The sequence below is a fragment of the Cordyceps militaris genome (assembly GCF_000225605.1).
Source record: "Cordyceps militaris CM01 unplaced genomic scaffold CCM_S00002, whole genome shotgun sequence".
NCBI classification, from domain to species: domain Eukaryota; kingdom Fungi; phylum Ascomycota; class Sordariomycetes; order Hypocreales; family Cordycipitaceae; genus Cordyceps; species Cordyceps militaris.
This window is the reverse complement of record NW_006271970.1, coordinates 1,661,768-1,680,219: the sequence shown is the minus strand read 5'-3', so window position 1 is coordinate 1,680,219 and position 18,452 is coordinate 1,661,768. Positions and strand designations below refer to the sequence as shown.

Below are 18,452 nucleotides of genomic sequence, written 5' to 3'. Positions count from 1 at the left end.
TGCTCGTGGCCTCGCAGCCAGCCGTGCTCAGCCTCCAGCGCGAGTGGCTGCGCCTGCGCACCCTCGCGGCGTGGTCCGCCGGCGTCACGGCCAAGCTGCAGCGCGTCGAGGCGCAGTATCCCCTCCTGCACCAGGCCTTTACCACCGTCGACGTGGTGGACCTCCCCGATACCTGGGTGGCCAGCATCGCCGGCGCTGGCGAGAAGCGCACGAGCCTCAACAAGGCCATTATCCAGGACGCGCTCGGCGCCATGCCTCTGCAGGATCTGCTTGCGATGCGCCTCACGCTGGGTGCGCAGCTGCATGTGAAGAAGGAGAAGCGTGGGAGGGCGTGGGCCAAGAAATGGGGACGTGTCTACGTTCCACCCAAGGGAAAGTGGCGGCGGTTTTAATAACGTGGGGGTTGTATATATTATGCCTCTCAAAACATGTACAGGGCGTTTTCTTAGTAGATCTATCGAGGCAAAAAGATGTATTCCATGTATTTTTCATAGATAGTTAGAATCGGTATTTAATTGTAGCCGTTGTATTATATATATATACTACCACACTGGCATCGGCGTCTCGGGTAATCGGTTGTGGAATTGTGACTGTCTTTGAGATGTATAAAGACGGGGGGGGGTTTGTAATCTAGTAAGCTAACGATGAAAGGAGCGGCTACGCTGTGTAGCGATCTGGTTAGTAGGTACCTATCTATATATTGTTAAAAAAAGAAAAAAAAAAGACCCCCCAAAGCCACGGAATCCAATTCCAAATTGCCGAACGAATGGTGATGAAACAAATTGCGCCGTGAGCTTCCCCGAATAAATGAGGGACTCCTAATTTCTTTGAAAGGTTCCTCCATGGTTGAATATGTACAGATTTACTGGTCATGTTAATGATGAGTTCAAAACGGCGGCATACCATGCGCAGCCTTCTCAACACCCAGTGACCGCAGCCGCTGCGAGAGCAAGCCCTCAGTCGGACTGCCACCGCCCGGTAGGCCCCCGCCGCCCGCGACATCGCCGCCGGCAAAGACATGGCTGCTGCCGTAGCCGAACTTACCTTTGCTGAGCTTCTCGTAGCCCCACGCGTCCGAGGTCGAGGGGCGACTACCCGGCGATGAGTGCGGGGGGCCATCAACGTCGTCTACAACCCCGGGCACAACATCGTCGTGGGGTGCGGGGAAGCGAAACGGCACGGGCTCGACAGGGCGCGTGTGGCCGCCGCCAGGGTAGCCACGCGGACTAGAGAGCCGGCGCTGTGTGTTGAGGGTGCCCAGGGCGGCGGTGGAGAAGGGCGCTCGCTGCGCGGCCTCGCTGCTGAGGGGCACGCCGAGGCTACGGCGGCGGCGAGCCTTGTCAGTGGCGAGTGTGGCGGCGGAGCGGCTGCTAAATGAGGAAGACAAGGGCGGGTGCATCTGCCTGATGGGCTTGTAGGGCGTGAAGCGCGGCTCGGGACACGTGGTCTCGTTGCGCATCTTCTCCTTGCCCTCGGGAACACGGTTGGCAAAGACGATACGGATGCTTTTGTACAGGTAAAAACGACCTTTGCTGGGGCTGCAGATGTGCAGGTGGACGAGGTACCGTAGGGTCGGGCGGTCCATAGCGATGGCGGCAGCAGAGGTCGACAAGTTAGGCAGGTTATCAATGATGGGCCCGTGAGAGTAGCTGCGCTGCCGGACAAACGTCTTGGTACCGGGCGGCATCCCAGTGAGGTCGTACGGGACGAGGAAGAGCTTAACGGCCGTCTTGTTCTGGTTTTTGACAATGATCTGGATCTGACCCTTTTCTGGGATGCGGTAGCTGCCGCCCGGCGGCGCTTTGAGCGGTGCGGTATTGGGCGTATCGTCGTCTGGGAGGAGCGAGCCATCCAAGAGCATGTCCAAGTCCATGTCCATGTCGGCGGACTGGGCCTGATGCCGAACTGCCCTGCGCTTCCCAGCCTCGACGTCCGGGTTGGGTAGACCGTTCTCGAGGTCGATCTGGCCGACGTACGGACTCGGCCCATCATTGCTTTGAGACCGCGCGGCGCTGGTGTTGCTATAGCTGTAAAAGACGGCGGGGAATGGTAGAGTGACGTGTGGTGGGCATCGCAGGCGCGACTTGCACTTCCCCTTGCCGAGCACGCCGATCTGGGCCATGAAATCAAACGGCTTGGACGGCGTCGTAGACATGCGGCCTTGAAGGATGCTCTCCTCGTATGAACCAACCATGGAGGCGTGAAGCGAGGGTGACTCGGACCCGAGAGACGGGCGGCGAGAGTGAGTAAGGGGGCGCTGTGGTGAGGATCCTGGGTGTATAAAATTCATGCCGGAGCCAGAGGAGCGGCGTGGCTGATGCGCTTGATAGGGAAACGTCGCTTCCCTGCGGAACGAGGCACGTCCATGGGCACCGCGTGATGACCGTAAGGGCGATGAGAACGGTGACGACTCGTCGTAGCTGCTGCGGGACAAGTCCATCTTGTTGCTAAGGAGGCTGCTCTCACGGAACGGCGCGGTGAAGGCGCCCTGGTCTTCGTTGGTCACTGACTGCGCGAGCGGGCTCGTCGGTAGCTGGTACGCAAACGTGGAGGAACACGACGACGACAGCGTCGACTTGAAGCTGGCACCAGGCTCAGCAAACGGGCTGTGCCGGTCAAGAGCCATGGATGGCCGGGGCGGCGAGGTGGCCATCCAGGCCATGTCCGTGCAGAGGTGGTCCTGGCGGTGTCTGGATGGCGTTTTGCCGTGGCGCTCATCCTGCGTAGAGGAGGCAGAGGAGCATTCATCGTGGGTGAAGTCACCGCTGTGCAGAGCAGAGCCCGGGCGCTCGATGCCGAGTCCGTCCTGTAGTGGATTGTGTATTGGCGAGGGGGACTGGTTCTTTTCTGGAGTTATTTGTGGCGAGGGCAGTAGACCAGGGGACTGCGGTGACGTCTGGGAGGGCTGTGGTGAAGTGGGATTCTGTATTCGAGAGTCCAGCTACAAAGTATGTCAGTACTTGGCGATATCACTTGACGACTGCCCAGACACGTACGTGGTAGGGGCTGGGGATCCATGATGGGCTCCCCCCTCGCTTTAGCCTCTCGATCAGCACCGATCTATCGATCATGTGCGACTCATTGTGAATTATAGGCGCCTCCGGACGCTGCTCGGGACTATCTGGTATTGGGCCTTCGCAGAACTCAGCAGGCAAGCTGACTTCGGAGAGACGCCTGGAGCCGAGCGATGCGTCGTTGACGAGGAGCCTCGCATCTGGCTGTGGCGGCGAGCGTTGGGGCGACGCAATAGGCGGGCGGGCGTGGTCTATGTCTTCTTGGAAGATGGGCATCGTATCGTGTATTATGAACCACAGCTCAGCTGTGGCCCCGGGTGCGGGAGATGCAAAACGGCCAACGGTTTAGACGGCTCGATAGAGTGTGGGAGTGCGATTCGGTCGTCTCCGACAGCGGGATGGTACTGGTGCGGGTAGGACGGCGGTGCTGCGGCGAGAGGCTACACGCTTGGGCAATGTCGGCGGATGGATGGCGCGGAAGAGTCTGCGCGTTGGTTGGAAAGGACGGAGATGCTGGCAGAGCAAGAAAAGAGCAAGACAAAAGAGGAAAGCAGTACGGACAGCGGTGAATCATGGATAGGCTGCATGGAGCGAACGAGTCGGGTGCAAGATGTGTCGGAGATGGGTGGGGCAGCAACACTCGTCATGCGACCACTGGGCAGTTTGCTGGTTGGGCGGAGGAGACAGATCAGGCCTGGACGGTGAGGCTTGGGTGGTTTTTTGTGGCATTCATGGCGGGTTATAGTGGGCATTGGGCGCTGTAAACGACAGGCCACCACTTGGAAGGAGTCGGACCAGTTACTACCTGTACCTGAAGCTCGCTGTATTTACAATGGGCAGCGAAGTACCTCTCCGTAATGCTTCCATTAGGATTCCAGCTCACCAGGCCGCCTGAATCTCATTCACCAGAAAACACCTCTTTTGTACATTTCCATGTTGCATCTTGCCGTGTAACAACGTACAACGTACAACAATATGCCGCACGTCACCCCATCTTCAGTAACACATGATGCTGTCCTTCTCACGTCGTGCTATTTTCTCAAAGTAGTGAGCCATACAGTCTCCACTGCCCGCACCCACTTTTGGCCTGATTCGGACAGTCCGCAGAAATACCAAGTACATTGGTACATGTAACATCACTAAGATTTTCCTCGCCGAGCTTGTTTGCCTTCAAACCAGATATTCGCACATCAGACTTCGCCCAATATGGCGCCCAAACCCGCCAAGAAGCCAGTCGGCGACAACGAGACAGGGAAAAAGCACCGCAAGGGATTCAGAGTCGGCCCAGATAACTTACCGGATGGGCCGTGGCGTCGTAAAGGTATGTCCACTGGGCAAAACTTTTCTCATTCAACAGTCGCGGATGAGCAGCAGGCTAAGCATCTCGCCTAACCTGCACCCAATCGAGGCCCCAGAAAACGGGTAGATTTTTCTCAAGGTCATGACGCTGACACTTATACCTACACAGTCACAAAGATAAAGAAGGATCTCATTCACAAGGCCAAGGTCAAAAAGGCTTATGCCAAGATTAAGCACCGGGGGCAAGAAGAAACTGCCGACGGCGAGGCTCAACAGGACACTGCCGGTGCCGACAAGGATGTCGAGGAGGATGGTGCCAATGAGGTGATGCATCCGACGCGGGAGCTCATGATCAAGGTCGAGTCGGTGGCGCAAAACCCCGCCCAAGTCCAGGGCGCTGGTGAAGGTACCAGCGATGGCCACCGCCGGCGCACGCGCCGCCCGGGCTATTACGACAAGCAACTGGCCCAGGCGGAGGAGCGCCGGGCCGAGACGGAGGAGCGCGCGCAGGCCTATGAGGCGCGCATGGCGGAGAGGACCGCGCGGCTGGCGGAGAGGGACCGCTTCAAGAAGGCCATGGCCAAGACGGTCGGGCGCGACGGCAAGAAGAAGCTGGGTCGCGAGAGCGGCATCCTGCTGGACAAAGTCAAGAGACTGGTGGCGAAGCAGTGAGACTGGGGCGGATGCTGGTCGCGATACCATTCTGGGGGGATTTGTATTGATGGCATATGTTGATAATTTTAGCGAAACATTTGTGATTGGGCCGTCGCTTCTCGGCAGATTGTAAACACAGGATGACAAAGTTCATGCCGTGACTTGGGATGGTGGTTGCGGTATGACAAGCACGCGGAAAGGACAAGAATAAGAATACGCCGTCCCTCTGCTCGTTTCAGCAACATCGCGATAGTGTCACTTCAACCGGTGCAAAAAGAAAAAAAAACGCCGAATCCGAGGCGTCGGGCCCAAGATGCTGTACTTGAGACAACAAGCCCACAAGTCTGACAGCGCATCCCATCGTCTCCGCAGTACGCGCTGCGGCCGTGCAGGAAGCGGTGTACCACTTGATCAATCACAATGCATGCAAAGAGACTTTTGGGGGGCTCGTTTACCACAAACATGCAGGTTCTGTTTGGCTGGGGCAGAGGGCAGAGGGAGAGGGGAACTTGCTGTGGCTGCGATAGCAGGTCACGATATGAGAGTATGTTTTTTATACTTTTTTCGGCAATTTGAGTGGTTGGAAAGCATGCGGCTCGTTTATCCCACTTGTCATTGCTAGAGGTATGACAAAGGGGAGGGGGATGTTTGACAGCTTGTGTTGCAGATAGAGAGCCGACGCAGAGGAACCATGATGTGACCCTCCTTTGGTAAGAAGGTGTGTGAACTCTGAAACTGTTCGTCATATTGAGAGCCGAGCAGATATTACGTACTGGCTCTTTTGTTTCGTGGAAGTGCATTGAATATGCCCTCACGCGGTGGTACAAATACCTGCGCAAGATCTTGGTAAGGTTGTAGGACACTGTCTAATCGAATCGCCACATCGCAATCGTGGAAATAAAGCGCGGCTCTCAATAGTGACACCGATTTCAGTCAAACCACCCTGTTCCTTGGAGGCCCCACGAGTAGCCTCAGAGATCACCGCAAGGGGGTTGCACCAAGTCCAAGGCATGGCGGAACACGACACTGTATAAGTGCCTAAATATGGGAGCGGTCCCCTTGCGTCGAATGGCATTGTGACACAGCATAAAGTCAGATTCTCGGATGATAGTAAAAGGAATTATTGCACTTGACAATGTGTCCTTCTGGCCGTTTCGGCGAGGATGTGTCGGGGGCAAAGGATGTGCGAAACATGGCGCACTTATTTACCCCTGACGCGAGCGGGGAGATGCCGTTGCAGACTAGGGGCTGCGAAAGTCTGTGCGAACTAGAGTCTGGAATCAACCGAGCCTGTCGGCACGGGGCAGGTGAAAACAAGAAGGATACTCATCTGTAGCTATACTGTCTTTATACGGAGGGGTGGGCTTGACGAAGTCGATGGCTCGTGTGGTCGTGTGGCGGCGGTTGCTGGATTGTATACAGGGCGATCAAGATGGTGGGCTTGACCAAGGGCGACCGCCAAGCCGCTGTAGTTAGAAGGTGAGTGAAGATCATTGAGGGGGCACACGAAACAGCGCCACAGCCACGTTGACGAGCAGGTAAACGGTGAAAAAGAAACTGTGTTTACATATGTAAATGGTGCTAGCCGGGGCAGAAGGTTTTCCCGGCAGGGTGGCTCGGAACTTGGGTGCGAGAAGGCGCGAGACCCGGAAAAGAAGAAAATACAATTGAGATGCAATACTCGGTAATTTGTAGAAACTAAAGGGATCTCATGATGCGGAGCGGAAGAAAGGAATAAACGAGGATCCTGCCAGACTTGGAAGCGATCAGCTCTCCCTGCGCTGCACGGGTTGCATCCATCCCTAGCAACACGCAGCACGCACCGTCGGCTAGATTCCACTGCAGAGCCTTTCAAAGAATTATGCAAGTCATTTATCCGTACATTTGTAGATTTTGGTGCGTATATCGAGGCAATATCCCAGCATGGCATGGGGCCTTCTTCACCTTGATGTGGGTGGAAAGGCGGCAAGATATCGATGAATCTGGATCAGTTTGTGGACCATGGTATTCTAGTTTGGGATGGCCGGTTGTGTTTGTGCTGTAATAACTACGAAGTGAGATCCGTAACTAGCAAGAATGCCACCATTGTTAACACCATTGACGTATCACCAGCTCATCAGCGCTTGTCTTGTCTAGTTAGTCTATTTTAACCGTATATCCGTATAAACTCCGTGGGGATGAATGAAGCTATGTATGTATTGGAAATGTCAGTCGTAGGCTCAGCTGCTGGCGACCGGAGCGTCTCGAAATGATGTTTTTGTTTCGTCGTCAAACTTGGTCAGCAAGCCAGTACAGCCGCGGCAACGTCTTAGTTGGCAGTACAACCGCGATGGAAGATGGAATCATCGTGGGTGGCTGATGCTATCCAGCCACTGACCGGCCTGAGGACAGGATGGGTTGATGGTACCAATTACGAATTACACAGATGAAAGTGTCCGAAGGCGATTTGGTGTTATTAGGTGGGTTGCAGCAGTGGGTTCTGGATTCTGGATTCCAGGGCAAAAGCAGGGGTACAGGGTCCAGGGGACGGACTGGAGGGGTGTCCAGCTACGTACCTAGGTACCTAGGTACCTAGGTGCTTGCCTTTTGCCTACCTAGGCAGGTGACTACATATTTCGAGGAGCAGATGGTATTATTGGTTGGCCAAGAGGAACGGTTTCAATGCCATGCTTTGGCTGCCCTATTTTTGTATCCTGAAAACGAGCATGTGTTGGGTTGCGATGTGAGTGTCAGATGCATCCGTTTGTCTCGGCTGTACCTGAGCTAGGGGACGGGAGGTGAAGTTGTGCAGTTGTAACGAGAAGAGGGTCCTGGAATTGCATGTGGCCCCAGTGGTCAGGAAGGAAATGAAAAGAAGAATAAAAAAAAGATAAAAATCAAATCAGTGAGCGAGACTCGGCTACTGTGAAACTGGGAGGTGCCATTGTCGTGCATTGCCAGCATTTATCATCCAGACAAATGCACCTCTCAGGTACGGCGTAGGCGTAGCGGGGACAACCGCAGGAGGACAAGAGGCGTTGGCATTGCAAGTACAATTAGTCAAGTAATACCTACTTGGGCCATTTACCTTAACCTGCGTATTTAGTACCTAGGTACCTACCCACCTATTAGAGGTACCTATCTTAGTACCGACCTACGGAGGCATATTTTGCAGGAGTTACGTTATTATTCGAATTACTTGCCAGGTAATAGTTACCGATTCCAAGCCAACCCCCCCAACCAACCGGCTGAAGACCAAACGCTGCCCACCTCGAGATTCCATCCCATCGCTCGTCACGTTGAATCGACAACCGGCACATAATCAGTCACAGCAGATACGACCGAGACAACTCTGTTCTACACCTCAACCCGCCGTCTCATTATCCGCACTGTCTACGGAGTATAGTTATCCCCTTTCCCTTCTCCCTTTCCCTGCGTCTTCCCTCCTCTTGAATCCCGTTTGCTACTAGGTAGGTAGTTAGTTACCGCCTCCCACACAAACTTGGCAGCGCCCTGCCTCCTCTTCCTCTCCTGACCGACCCCTGGCCCTCCGTCCCACCCAACGCCTCACCTGCGTCCGCCTGCGCCTTTCCCTCACCCACAGTCATTGCGTCGACCGTGCCAATCCGCGCACATCCCCCTCTGTACGCCTACTGCTTGCGACATACATTACCACGAGGCTCTCGCCGATAAATCTTTCCTTTTTCCTTTGTCTGCGCGCCTGCGTCTGTCTTCTTCACCTGCCGCCAACCGTCGTCAGCCCACACCGTTCCACGCCGCCTTGGCAACCCCTTCCTGCTGCGTCTGCCGATTCGCCCCCCCCCCCCCATCTCGAATATCTTCATAGCACACAATCATCCGTTCCGCGTCCTTATGTCACGGCTTCTCTACGCTCAAACCAACTAAAAGCTCGAGTCGTTTGCTTTCCGCGCTCCAGCCTGCGCGCCCCGCCCCTCAGCGCTCCTCGCTGTCGACCACCAGGCTCGGCTGCCATAACCCGCCATTGGCATCCATCGGCTCTTTCCTCCCGGCCGCCGGCCCTGATTCGCAATCATGACCGCCATCGTCGACGAATACCTCGAAGGCTCACTTGATACCGACGATGTCTTCCCCTGCAGGGGCTGCGGAGAGGTGTGTTCCTTGCTCGCTGTTGTGCGCCACGTTAACCACCCACCCAAGCTAACAAGCCCACCCTCTCTCTACTATAGATTCTGGAAGAAGGCAAGGCTTTCGAGTTGGGTACGTTTCTGCCCAAACCCGCGTCTCTAGACTGCACCGCGCTCGCGCCTGTATCATTTGTCAATGTTAACACATCTCCAGCTGGCCAACGATGGCACCTCGATTGTTTCCGCTGCCATACCTGCGGTACCCTCCTCGACTCCGATGCCAACCTCCTCCTCCTAGGTGACGGCTCCCTCGTCTGCAACAACTGTACATATACATGCAATGCCTGCAACAGCAAGATTGAGGATCTCGCCATCTTGACTGGGGATCAGGCCTTTTGCTCCACCTGCTTCCGTTGCCGAAACTGCAAACGCAAAATCGAAAACCTGCGCTATGCACGCACCTCACAAGGCATCTTTTGCATGGGATGCCATGAGACCATCATGGCACGTCGCCGAAAACGCTCTAAAGCTGCCGCTGCCGCGAAAGCCAGGGACAAGGACGACGGCTCCATGATAACGGAAAAGTCCTTGCCTGCTCTGCCCCCGGAGCTTGCCCCCACCGAACCAGATGCTGACTCTGACAACACTGCAACTACTTCTCCGCGACCCCAGGCTACCGCCCCTCGCCTTAGCAACAACTCGAGAGCTGCTCCCATCCCCGCCAGGTCACCCGAGCGCCCTTCAGTCGACAATGTCAGTGCCAACAAGGAAACCCTGACTCTGCCTTCCAGCACATACAGGAGAAACCGAAATTCTGCTATCCTTCCCACCGGCCATGGCAGTAACCAAAACGATCCAGATGGTTTCTATATTTCCGTCGCTCTTGATCCCACCCCCAACGGCTCCGCAAAGGCCTCTCCGGCTCCGGACCACAGCACCGATGTCTCATCTCGAAACACCAAGGCTTCTGCTGAGAGACGCACCGAAGCTTCTGCCTCCCCTCACATCGCCTTCCAGGAGAAGGGTCGTCAACCTTCGGCGGATCATATATCACAAGCCATGGCCCCTTCACGGAGGCTCTCCAAGACCGACAAGGATCGGAACAAAACTTCCAAGGCCTCCTCGGATGTCGATGCTTCTGACACACCTCGCAGCAAGCGCCTCCAGGCCTCGAGAACAAACAGCTCCCAGTCTACCGATATCAAGCAGCCAATCCCCCCGCCGCGACCCCGTATCTCCCAGGAGGCCCGGTCACCCGATGACGATGCAACTACACTTTCGCACGACAGCAACTCCAAGTCTTCACGGTCGGGTCCTGGCATGGCCATTGCCCGCAAGGAGCTGCCCCCGTCTGCCAACAGAACTCGTAAGCTCTTGTTTCTCCCAGCACTCCCTGTACTACACTAACACGCGCTACAGTTGGCCCTGCGCCAAATGTGACCGAGAAACCTTCTCCTAATGAAAGCTACATGCAGCCGCGAACTGCACCCGCACCACCGGGCTCTAGGAGCTCCGCGAGTGCCAAAGATGATGGTCAGTCTCCCAAAGTGTCGCCAAAACTACCCAGATGGAGCAGCGGTGCCGATTTCACGCTGGATGAGGACATGGCTAGAATCCTTGGAACCGATGAAGGTTCATCCTCGATCTTGCGCCGGGTTTCTAACGCGGTCCGACACGGTCGTACAGGCAGCATCGAGTCCAGTCAAACCCCGAGACAGAGCCACGCCCGAAGCATAAGCGAGACGACGCGATCGACTGTTTCGCCCCGTTGGTCGAGACCCCAACATTCCGAAGATTCGCATGGCCACGAGATCGGCAGCCCCATCCCCACGAACAAGGGCGAGGACTCGGCACTGCTCAAGCGTCAGCTGCGACATTCGGAGCTCCGCGTTGCCGAGCTCGAGCGACAATTCAGCACCGAAAAAGATTTGCAGACGCTCGACAAGAAGCTTGTTGAAAAGCGCAAGACTGTCTCCGTCCTCGACACCCAGGCCGAAATCATGATACGTCAACTCGAGGTGCTTGCCGGGTTTGTAGAAAAGGCCAAAGAAACCAAGGCTCCGATTGATGTCCAGGAGCTTGAGGACTCTGCCATGAAGGAGTTTGTCAAGAAGCTAGAGCGGGTCAAGGTGACCATGTCGTCTGAGATTGCCTCGTTGCATGAGCGCCGCGACAAGCTGCTTGAAGAGAAGACGCAAGCCACGGCCGACCGTGACCGAGCCTTGATGGAATTCGAGCAGCTTTCCTCCAAGAATGCCCAGCTCGCCGACATGAATAACGAGATGACGCACCAGCTGCAGGAACGCTTCAAGTCGCAACTCGGGGACCCGCGTTCGTCGTCCAACGGCCTGGGCATTTACAGCCAACGCGGTGCTGCCAGCTCCAATGTCAACCTAGACGCTGCAAGCATGACTACTGGTGCTACGCTTGTACACAATGACGAAGAGCACATCGTCGAGTCTGGCCCGACTGTGGTACAGGTACGCAAGGGCCAAGTGAAGAAATTCAACTGGAAAAAGGGCTCCAAAACAATGGCTCAGAACGTGGCCAAGGGTGTCAACCGCGCCGTTGTTGCCTTTCAGCAAAACGAGCGAGACCGCCCAGGTCAAATGGGCGGACAACCTGGCGGCTTGACCGCTGATAGCATAGGCCTTCCGTACAATATGACAGTCACGCAAGCAGATCTGACTCCGACTGCTGGTGCTGGTGCTGGTGTTGGTGCCGGTGCTGGGCTTGGCGGCCCGAACGCCGCCAACAAGCAGCAGGCCTTTGGCTTCTTTGGCAAGAAGAATACCATGCCGAAGTCTATGTCTGCGAACATGACATCAACGCCTCTCGCAGCCGAGCCTCCGTCAACCCTTTTCGGGTCAGAGTTGTCGGAGCGTACAGAGTATGAACACCGACAAATACCCAGCGTCGTCAGTCGTTGCATTGAAGAAGTCGAGTTGCGCGGCATGGATCAGGAGGGTATCTACCGCAAGACCGGTGGCAACTCTCAGGTCAACCAGATCAAAGACGGCTTTGAGAAGAGCGAACACTTTGATATTTCCGATCCGGATCTCGATATCACCGCGGTGACGAGTGTCCTGAAGCAATACTTCCGCAAGCTGCCCATGCCACTATTGACATTTGATGTATATGACCGTGTCTTGGAGTCGAATGGTACGTTGATGCTAGTCTTTTTTTCCAGTTACGATGTACTAAATAATTGGCAGCGATATCGGAAGAAGTAGAGCGTTGTGCGCAGCTGCGCAGAACATTCTACTCGATGCCCCAGAGCCACCGCGATTGTCTCGAGTTTCTCATGTTTCATCTGCAGCGCGTTGCCCAGCGGGAGCCTGAAAATCTCATGTCGCCCAAGAACCTGGCGGTCGTCTTTGCGCCGACAATCATGCGCGACATGAGCATTGAGCGAGAAATGACGGACATGCACGCCAAGAATATTGCTGTGCAGTTCGTTATTGAGAATAGTCACATCATCTTTGAAGATGCTTGATAGTTCGAGGTTCAATCAAGAGAGAAAGAAGAGGAAAATCGTATAGAAAAGATATTCCGAGATGGGAGAGCTATCTCGGGAGAGGAGATGATTGCTGAATTTTGTTATTTCATTTTGTGGAAAAATGGAAGGAAGAGGATATGGTTGGGGGAGTTTTCTGCGCACCACGAGTTTGACAACTCGGCTATCCAGCTTGGGCTTTTTATTTCTTGTTTCGCCATTTGTTTCCGTTGGGCTCGTCTGCGATCTCCTACCCAGTGTTCCTTTGTTTTACGTGTGCGAGACACAACCCATTTCAGTCGGTTCTATTTGCAAAGAGATGGAGCACTACTAGTATTAATCCGTCTCTGATCTCGCCCCTAAAATTTCATATCTTATATATAGCATAGACTTGTGTGATGCTTTCTCATATACATGGGAGAAATTATACGAGTCAATTGACAGCCAAAGTTTGACAAATGGCGTGTTGGGCGGAACCAACAGCAGTTCACGTGGTCATATTACGCTGCAATGCACAGTAGCGTTTTCACTTTTTCCTTCAACGCGCCTCACTGGCAACGTGGCCTGACTTTGTCATCCATATTTGTTATTTTGCAGCTATTCTGCACAATATTTTGACCACACGGATCAGGTATACAACTCCCAATATAATCCCGTTTCAACTATGAACACGAAAAGACCGACCCCGCGCTGCTTCACTCCCTCTCCTCAACCGCCTCGAGGCTGGCCAGGATGCAGTGCGCATTAACACCGCCGTACCCCAGCGCCGTCACGCCGACACGATCGCCCTTTTCTAGCCGCAGCTGTTTGCGCAGTGGCTGCACGGTGCTCCCCTCGGCCACGCCCATGAGCTCGTTACAGTCGCCGAGTTGGCGCAGCGGCGGGACGACGCCCCGGCTGACGGCGAGCGACGCCTTGATGAGCGAAAACAGGCCTGACGCGGCCTCGGCGTTGCCAAAGTTTCCCTTGTTGGAGCCGACAAACAGCGTGCGGGGGGTCTGCTTCGTGTCACTCGGCTGCTGCTCGGTGCCGGTGGGCGAGATGGCGCCGCTGCTGCACCGCGACTCCCCGCCAGTCGCCTCGTACGCGGCCACGGCGCGCTCGATGCCCTTGTACTCGAGCGCGTCCCCGATACTCGTGCCGCTGCCGTGCATCTCGACATAGCGCACGCCTTGATGCCGCGCCAGCCGGGCGTCCGCCATGGCGGCGCTAATCACCTTGGCCTGGCCCGAGGAGCTGGGCACAGTGAAGCCAATCTTGTCCACGGCACCGTCGGTGCCAATCGCATGGCCTTGAATGACGGCGTAGACGCGGTCGCCGTCCGTCTGCGCCGCCACAAGCGGCTTGAGCACAACGGCCGCAACGCCATCCGCCGGCACGGAGCCGTCGGCGGCAGCGTCGAGCGGGCGGCACTGGCCACGTGCGGAGAAGATTTTGCCGTCAGAGGTCGCGTACCCGCCGAGTTGAGGGTAGGCGAGGGAGACGCCACCGACAAGGGCGGCGGCGCAGTCGCCGGCACGGAGGGCGCGGAGGGCCTGGTGCACGGCGACGAGGGAGGAGGCGCAGGCGGCGGAGACGTCCATTGAGGGGCCGAGCAGATTGAGTTTGTACGCGGTGAGGGTCGAGGCGGTAGGGTCGAGAACTGCCTTGTAGCGGCGCTCAAAGGCCGAGGAGGACACGGAGGAGGGGAGGGCCGAGGACAGGTAGGTGTTGGGGGCGATGCCGACAAAGGTGCCGATGTTGGAGCCGGAGACGGTGCGTACGGGGATGGAGGCGTCTTGGAGGGCTTCTTCGGCAATCATCAAGAACATGCGTTTCTGAAGCCTGTGTTAGTGGTGGGTTCAAAGTGGGAGGTTTGGAGGGCGATGACATACTTGCGGATCGAGGACCTGGGCATCCTCGTCGGACATGTTCCAGTCGCTGGCGCGGAAATCCTCAAGGCCGTTGATGCTGCCGTACCGGGGTACAAAGACTTCGCCCTCGGCCAGGTCTGCGCTCTCCGCACCGGCACCGTCGCTCGTGGTGATACCGTCGCGCTGCGCCATGAGAAGCTCCCACATGGCCTCGACCGAGTCAGCACCCGGGAAGCGGCCCGCCATGCCGACAATGGCAAATAGCGGCGCGTCCGCGGCCACGGATGTGGCGGTGGTGGAGTTGCCAGGCGTCGCGACGTCCTGTGCCGAGACGTCGGAGACGCTGCTGCTGGGGATGAAGCCGTCGTCGCCGACGAGCTCGGAGAGACGCTGCGCTTGCCGCCGAATGGTGGGATTGTAAAAGACGTCGAGGAGGGAGATCTTGGCAGCTGGGTAGAGGGTGACGAGTTCCTTGTGCAGCGCGGAGAGGAGGATGCTGTGGCCACCGGCGTTGTAAAAGGTGACGTCAGGGCCGGGTGCGTCGCGGCAGCCGAGAACCTTTTGCCAGAGGGTGGTGATAGAAGCCTCGAGGCGGTCTACCAGATTGGAGTCACTGGTCTGCAGTTCTTTCTTCTTGGGGGCCGTCTTGGTGACGATGACAGGCTTGATGGCTGCGGCCGGGCCGGTGCTGGCGCCAAATTGCTGCAGCACCTCCTTATGATCGACCTTGCCGTTGGTGTTGAGCGGCAAGCTGTCGACGGCGGTAATGTCGGCGGGCACGGAGTACGACGGGAGGTCGAGGGCGATGCGCTGCCGGATAGCGTCGCCCTGGAGCGTTGCCGGGCACGCAAAGGCGACCAGCTTGTCGTCGACGACCTGTACCGACGCCGTCATGACCTCGGGGCAGTTGTCAAGGATGCTCTTCTCAATGGCGGCCAGGTCCATGCGGAAGCCACGCAGCTTTATCTCGCGATTATTCATGCGTCCGAGAATGTGCAGCTTGCCGTCATCACCAATAAACCCGCGGTCGCCGGAGCGGTACATGCGCGTCACCCGGCCGTTGTGCTCCATGGTGCGGAACTGAGCCGCCGTCAGCGCCGGCTGTCCGCGGTAGCCGCGCGTGACTTGCGGCCCGGCGATGCAGATCTCGCCCGTCACGCCGGGGCCGAGCACCGTCTCGGCGTCTTCGGGGCAGATGAGCAGCGCCACGTGCGGGTTCGCACGGCCAATGTTGGACGGGCTGGGCAGGGTGTCGGACGCAGGGAGGATATGCTCGGTGGCGCAGATCACAGTCGTCTCGGTCGGGCCGTAGGCGTGGATGAGATGCAGCCGGCGACTCCACTTGTCGAGCAGGCCGGCGGAGGAGGCCTCGCCGCCGACGGACAGCGCGCGCAGCGACGGCAGCCGGCGGCCGTCCGGGATGGTGGCGAGTACGGACGGCGTGGTGTGGAAAAAGTTGATCTGGTTCAGGTCCACCATGTCGGCGAGGTAGTCGCCGACGAGCAGCGCCGGGTGCTGCACGAAGCAGAGCGTGCCGCCGTAGGACAGCGTCACGGCCCACTCGAGGACCGACGCATCAAAGGCAAAGGGGGCGAACTGCAGCACGCGGGAGCCCCGGCCGACGGGCACCACGGCGCGCGTGGCGCTCACGTAGCTGCTGAGGTTCTGGTGTTCCACCTCGATGGCCTTGGGCAGGCCCGTCGAGCCGGACGTGAAGACGAGGTAGGCGAGGTCGGTCGGCGCGGCCCCGGAGACGGGTGCCAAGTGGGCATCGGCGGGGACGGCGGTGTCGGCCCAGACGCTGACCGTCGTGGGCGGCGTGGCGCAGTCGGCAAAGTAGGCGTCGTCAAAGGCATCCGAGACGAAGAGCTTGGCATCGGCGACGCGCAAGATGGCCTGCTTCCGGGCGAGCGGCAGCTGTCGGTCCAGGACCACGAAGCAGGCACCGGCCTTGTGCACGGCGAGGATCCACGCCACCATGTCGAAGACGGCGCCGAGTTGTAGCACCACGACGTCGTTGCGGCCGGCGCCGAGACGCTGCAGGTGCACTGCCTTGCGGTCCGACGAGGCGTCGAGCGCGCCGTACGTTAAGGACGTGCCGTCCTCGCCGTTGCTGAGCGCGATTTCGTCCGGTTGGGTCGCGGCGCGGCTGCGGATCCAGTCGGAGACGACGCGGGCCGCGATGACGGCGTCGACGTCTTCCACGTCTGGCCCGCCCGCCAGCGTGGCCACTTGCCGGTCAGCCAGGCACGACAGCGCCGATGTCAGCGGGAAGTCGGGCGTCTGCTGCGAGAGCGCTACGGTGCGCAGGACGTCGGCGCGGAGGGCGGCGAGCGCAGCAGGGCCGAAGACGGCCGGGTCGCTGATGACGCCGAGCGCGACGCCCCCGTCGGCGTGCTCGAGGAAGCAGAAGAAGAGGTCCCAGACGCCGTTGACCGGGTACAGCGTGCACCGGTCGTCGGCCAGCCGCGGGCTGAGCGTCACGGCGACTCTGCTCGCGGCGGCCGTGTCCTCGCCGTCACGCGCCGCCGCCTCGACCAGCGACAGGAACGGGTACATTTCATTCTTCTTGGCCTGCGAAATGTTTTTGCCGACGAGCTGCACGAGCTCGGCAAACGTGGCGCTGCCGCTGCGACGGAGAAGGGAGGAGACGGGCTGCCGGATCGGCATCGTGTTGGCCATGTGCGACACGCACCCGGCAAAGGACGGCGCGCGCGCGCCAAAGGCCACTTGCAGCGTGCTGTCGTGGTGCGGCGCGGGGCGCGCGTGCCCGGCCGTCACGAGCCCGATGACGGACACGGCGACGCGGAACCACGATGTGCGGTACAGCTGCGACCACGCGGCGAGCTCGTCGCTGGGGAAAAAGGCCCACGTGTCCATCTTGCGGTAGTCGTGCCCCGGGGCACTGGCCGGCAGCGGCGCGGCGTGCGTCCACCGGTGCGGCGTGGTGTGCGCAATCTGGGCGAGCCAAAAGGCCTCGGCGTCTTGCGCCTCGGGCGAGCGCAGATATGCGGCCTGGCGCTGCACGAATTCACCGTAGGAAGGCGGCGGCGGCGGCGGCGGCGTGGTGGTGTCACCGTCTTGGATGAGCTGGACGAGCTCGCGCGAGAGGTGGCTCATGCTCGTGCCGTCGACGGCAATGTGGTGGCCCATGGCGTAGACGGTGTGGGCGGCGACGAGTCGGCCGTCGACGACGGAGTAGGCCTGGTGGACGATCCACTGCACGGGGAACTCGGTGGACAGGTCGAGGCCGCGGCGCAGGGCCTGCTGCAGACGGGCGTCGTCGCTGACGATGGCGATGTTCTGGAAGCTGCTGGCGGCGTCGTGGACGGCCATGTAGGACTGGGACGTGTGCTGCGCCGAGGAGTCGATGTGAAAGGTGGTGCGGAGCATGTCGTGCCTGCTGCCCAGCTTGTGAATGTCTATGACGTGTCAGTGATGTTTTCTTCTTTGTGTGCTGAGCTGGGGGATGGTAGGTAGGGGTGTACTGTTCATGATGCTCTCGAGGCTGAGGTTGGAGCCTGTGAGGTCGACCTTGAGTGTGAGGTTGTAGTGCGTAGCCCATGGCTGGCGGAGATAGTCGACCCAGAGCACCTCTTGGACTTTGGATAGGGGGATGATGGCGGACAGACGCCCTCGGGGAGGGGATAGTCGCAGCTGCTCTTGGGGCTCGGCAACGGGCCCTGTGATGAATGGCATAGCCGGGATGGACATGGTGAGGGTGCAGGCGTCTATGGCTCGTGGTAAGATGAAGAAGTTTGATATGAGTATGACGTGGTGAGAGAAGAAGCTTGATACGAGGATGCGTAGTGATCAGATGAAGAAGCTTGGTGCCAGTATGAATCGTGATGATGAAGTAGCTTGATATGGGGACGTCTACTACCAAGCTTGACGAGCAGTATGCTATATATACGAGTAGATCCTCTGCGCTGCGACCGAAAGGCTGATCTGCAACACAACATGGACTGGTGGCCCTGCCAACAATACGAGGGCAACGGAACACTCCATTTTCGAGGGCAGTCCATTGCTGTTCTAGACGTGATACTACGTG

General features: G+C 58.0%; 7 protein-coding genes across 7 annotated transcripts in view; 5 read left to right on the top strand and 2 right to left on the bottom strand.

Moving 5' to 3' along the window:
- The window catches only part of CCM_02443 (translation regulator (Cya5), putative), a gene marked incomplete at both ends in the record, with an annotated part of 3,551 nt that extends 3,159 nt beyond the window's left edge, over positions 1-392 (top strand). Inside the window, one exon of the mRNA XM_006667595.1 lies at positions 18-392. Within this exon, the coding sequence (XP_006667658.1) occupies positions 18-392 (375 nt within the window). The remainder of the gene's footprint in view (positions 1-17) is intronic.
- A 494-nt stretch (positions 393-886) lies between these two features.
- CCM_02442 (uncharacterized protein) lies at positions 887-3,290 on the bottom strand (the record flags this gene model as incomplete). The annotated part of the gene is made up of 2 exons (XM_006667594.1): positions 887-2,941; positions 2,997-3,290. 2 exons carry the CDS (start codon positions 3,288-3,290, stop codon positions 887-889), a joined length of 2,349 nt encoding a protein of 782 aa, XP_006667657.1.
- Positions 3,291-4,220: 930 nt separating this feature from the next.
- Positions 4,221-4,985, top strand: CCM_02441 (uncharacterized protein; the record flags this gene model as incomplete). Its single annotated transcript, XM_006667593.1, has 2 exons — positions 4,221-4,335; positions 4,483-4,985. 2 exons carry the CDS (start codon positions 4,221-4,223, stop codon positions 4,983-4,985), a joined length of 618 nt encoding a protein of 205 aa, XP_006667656.1.
- A 1,117-nt stretch (positions 4,986-6,102) lies between these two features.
- On the top strand, positions 6,103-6,303 carry CCM_02440 (uncharacterized protein; the record flags this gene model as incomplete). The annotated part of the gene is made up of 1 exon (XM_006667592.1): positions 6,103-6,303. The coding sequence occupies one exon, from the start codon at positions 6,103-6,105 to the stop codon at positions 6,301-6,303; it is 201 nt and encodes a 66-aa protein (XP_006667655.1).
- A 1,622-nt stretch (positions 6,304-7,925) lies between these two features.
- CCM_02439 (uncharacterized protein) lies at positions 7,926-8,942 on the top strand (the record flags this gene model as incomplete). Its single annotated transcript, XM_006667591.1, has 4 exons — positions 7,926-7,938; positions 8,273-8,346; positions 8,429-8,590; positions 8,856-8,942. The coding sequence occupies 4 exons, from the start codon at positions 7,926-7,928 to the stop codon at positions 8,940-8,942; spliced, it is 336 nt and encodes a 111-aa protein (XP_006667654.1).
- Positions 8,943-8,999: 57 nt separating this feature from the next.
- On the top strand, positions 9,000-12,548 carry CCM_02438 (Rho GTPase activator Rga; the record flags this gene model as incomplete). Its single annotated transcript, XM_006667590.1, has 4 exons — positions 9,000-9,077; positions 9,155-10,418; positions 10,472-12,214; positions 12,268-12,548. 4 exons carry the CDS (start codon positions 9,000-9,002, stop codon positions 12,546-12,548), a joined length of 3,366 nt encoding a protein of 1,121 aa, XP_006667653.1.
- Positions 12,549-13,243: 695 nt separating this feature from the next.
- On the bottom strand, positions 13,244-18,115 carry CCM_02437 (non-ribosomal peptide synthetase; the record flags this gene model as incomplete). The annotated part of the gene is made up of 3 exons (XM_006667589.1): positions 13,244-14,365; positions 14,423-17,823; positions 17,890-18,115. The coding sequence occupies 3 exons, from the start codon at positions 18,113-18,115 to the stop codon at positions 13,244-13,246; spliced, it is 4,749 nt and encodes a 1,582-aa protein (XP_006667652.1).
- Between the last annotated feature and the right edge of the window lie 337 nt (positions 18,116-18,452).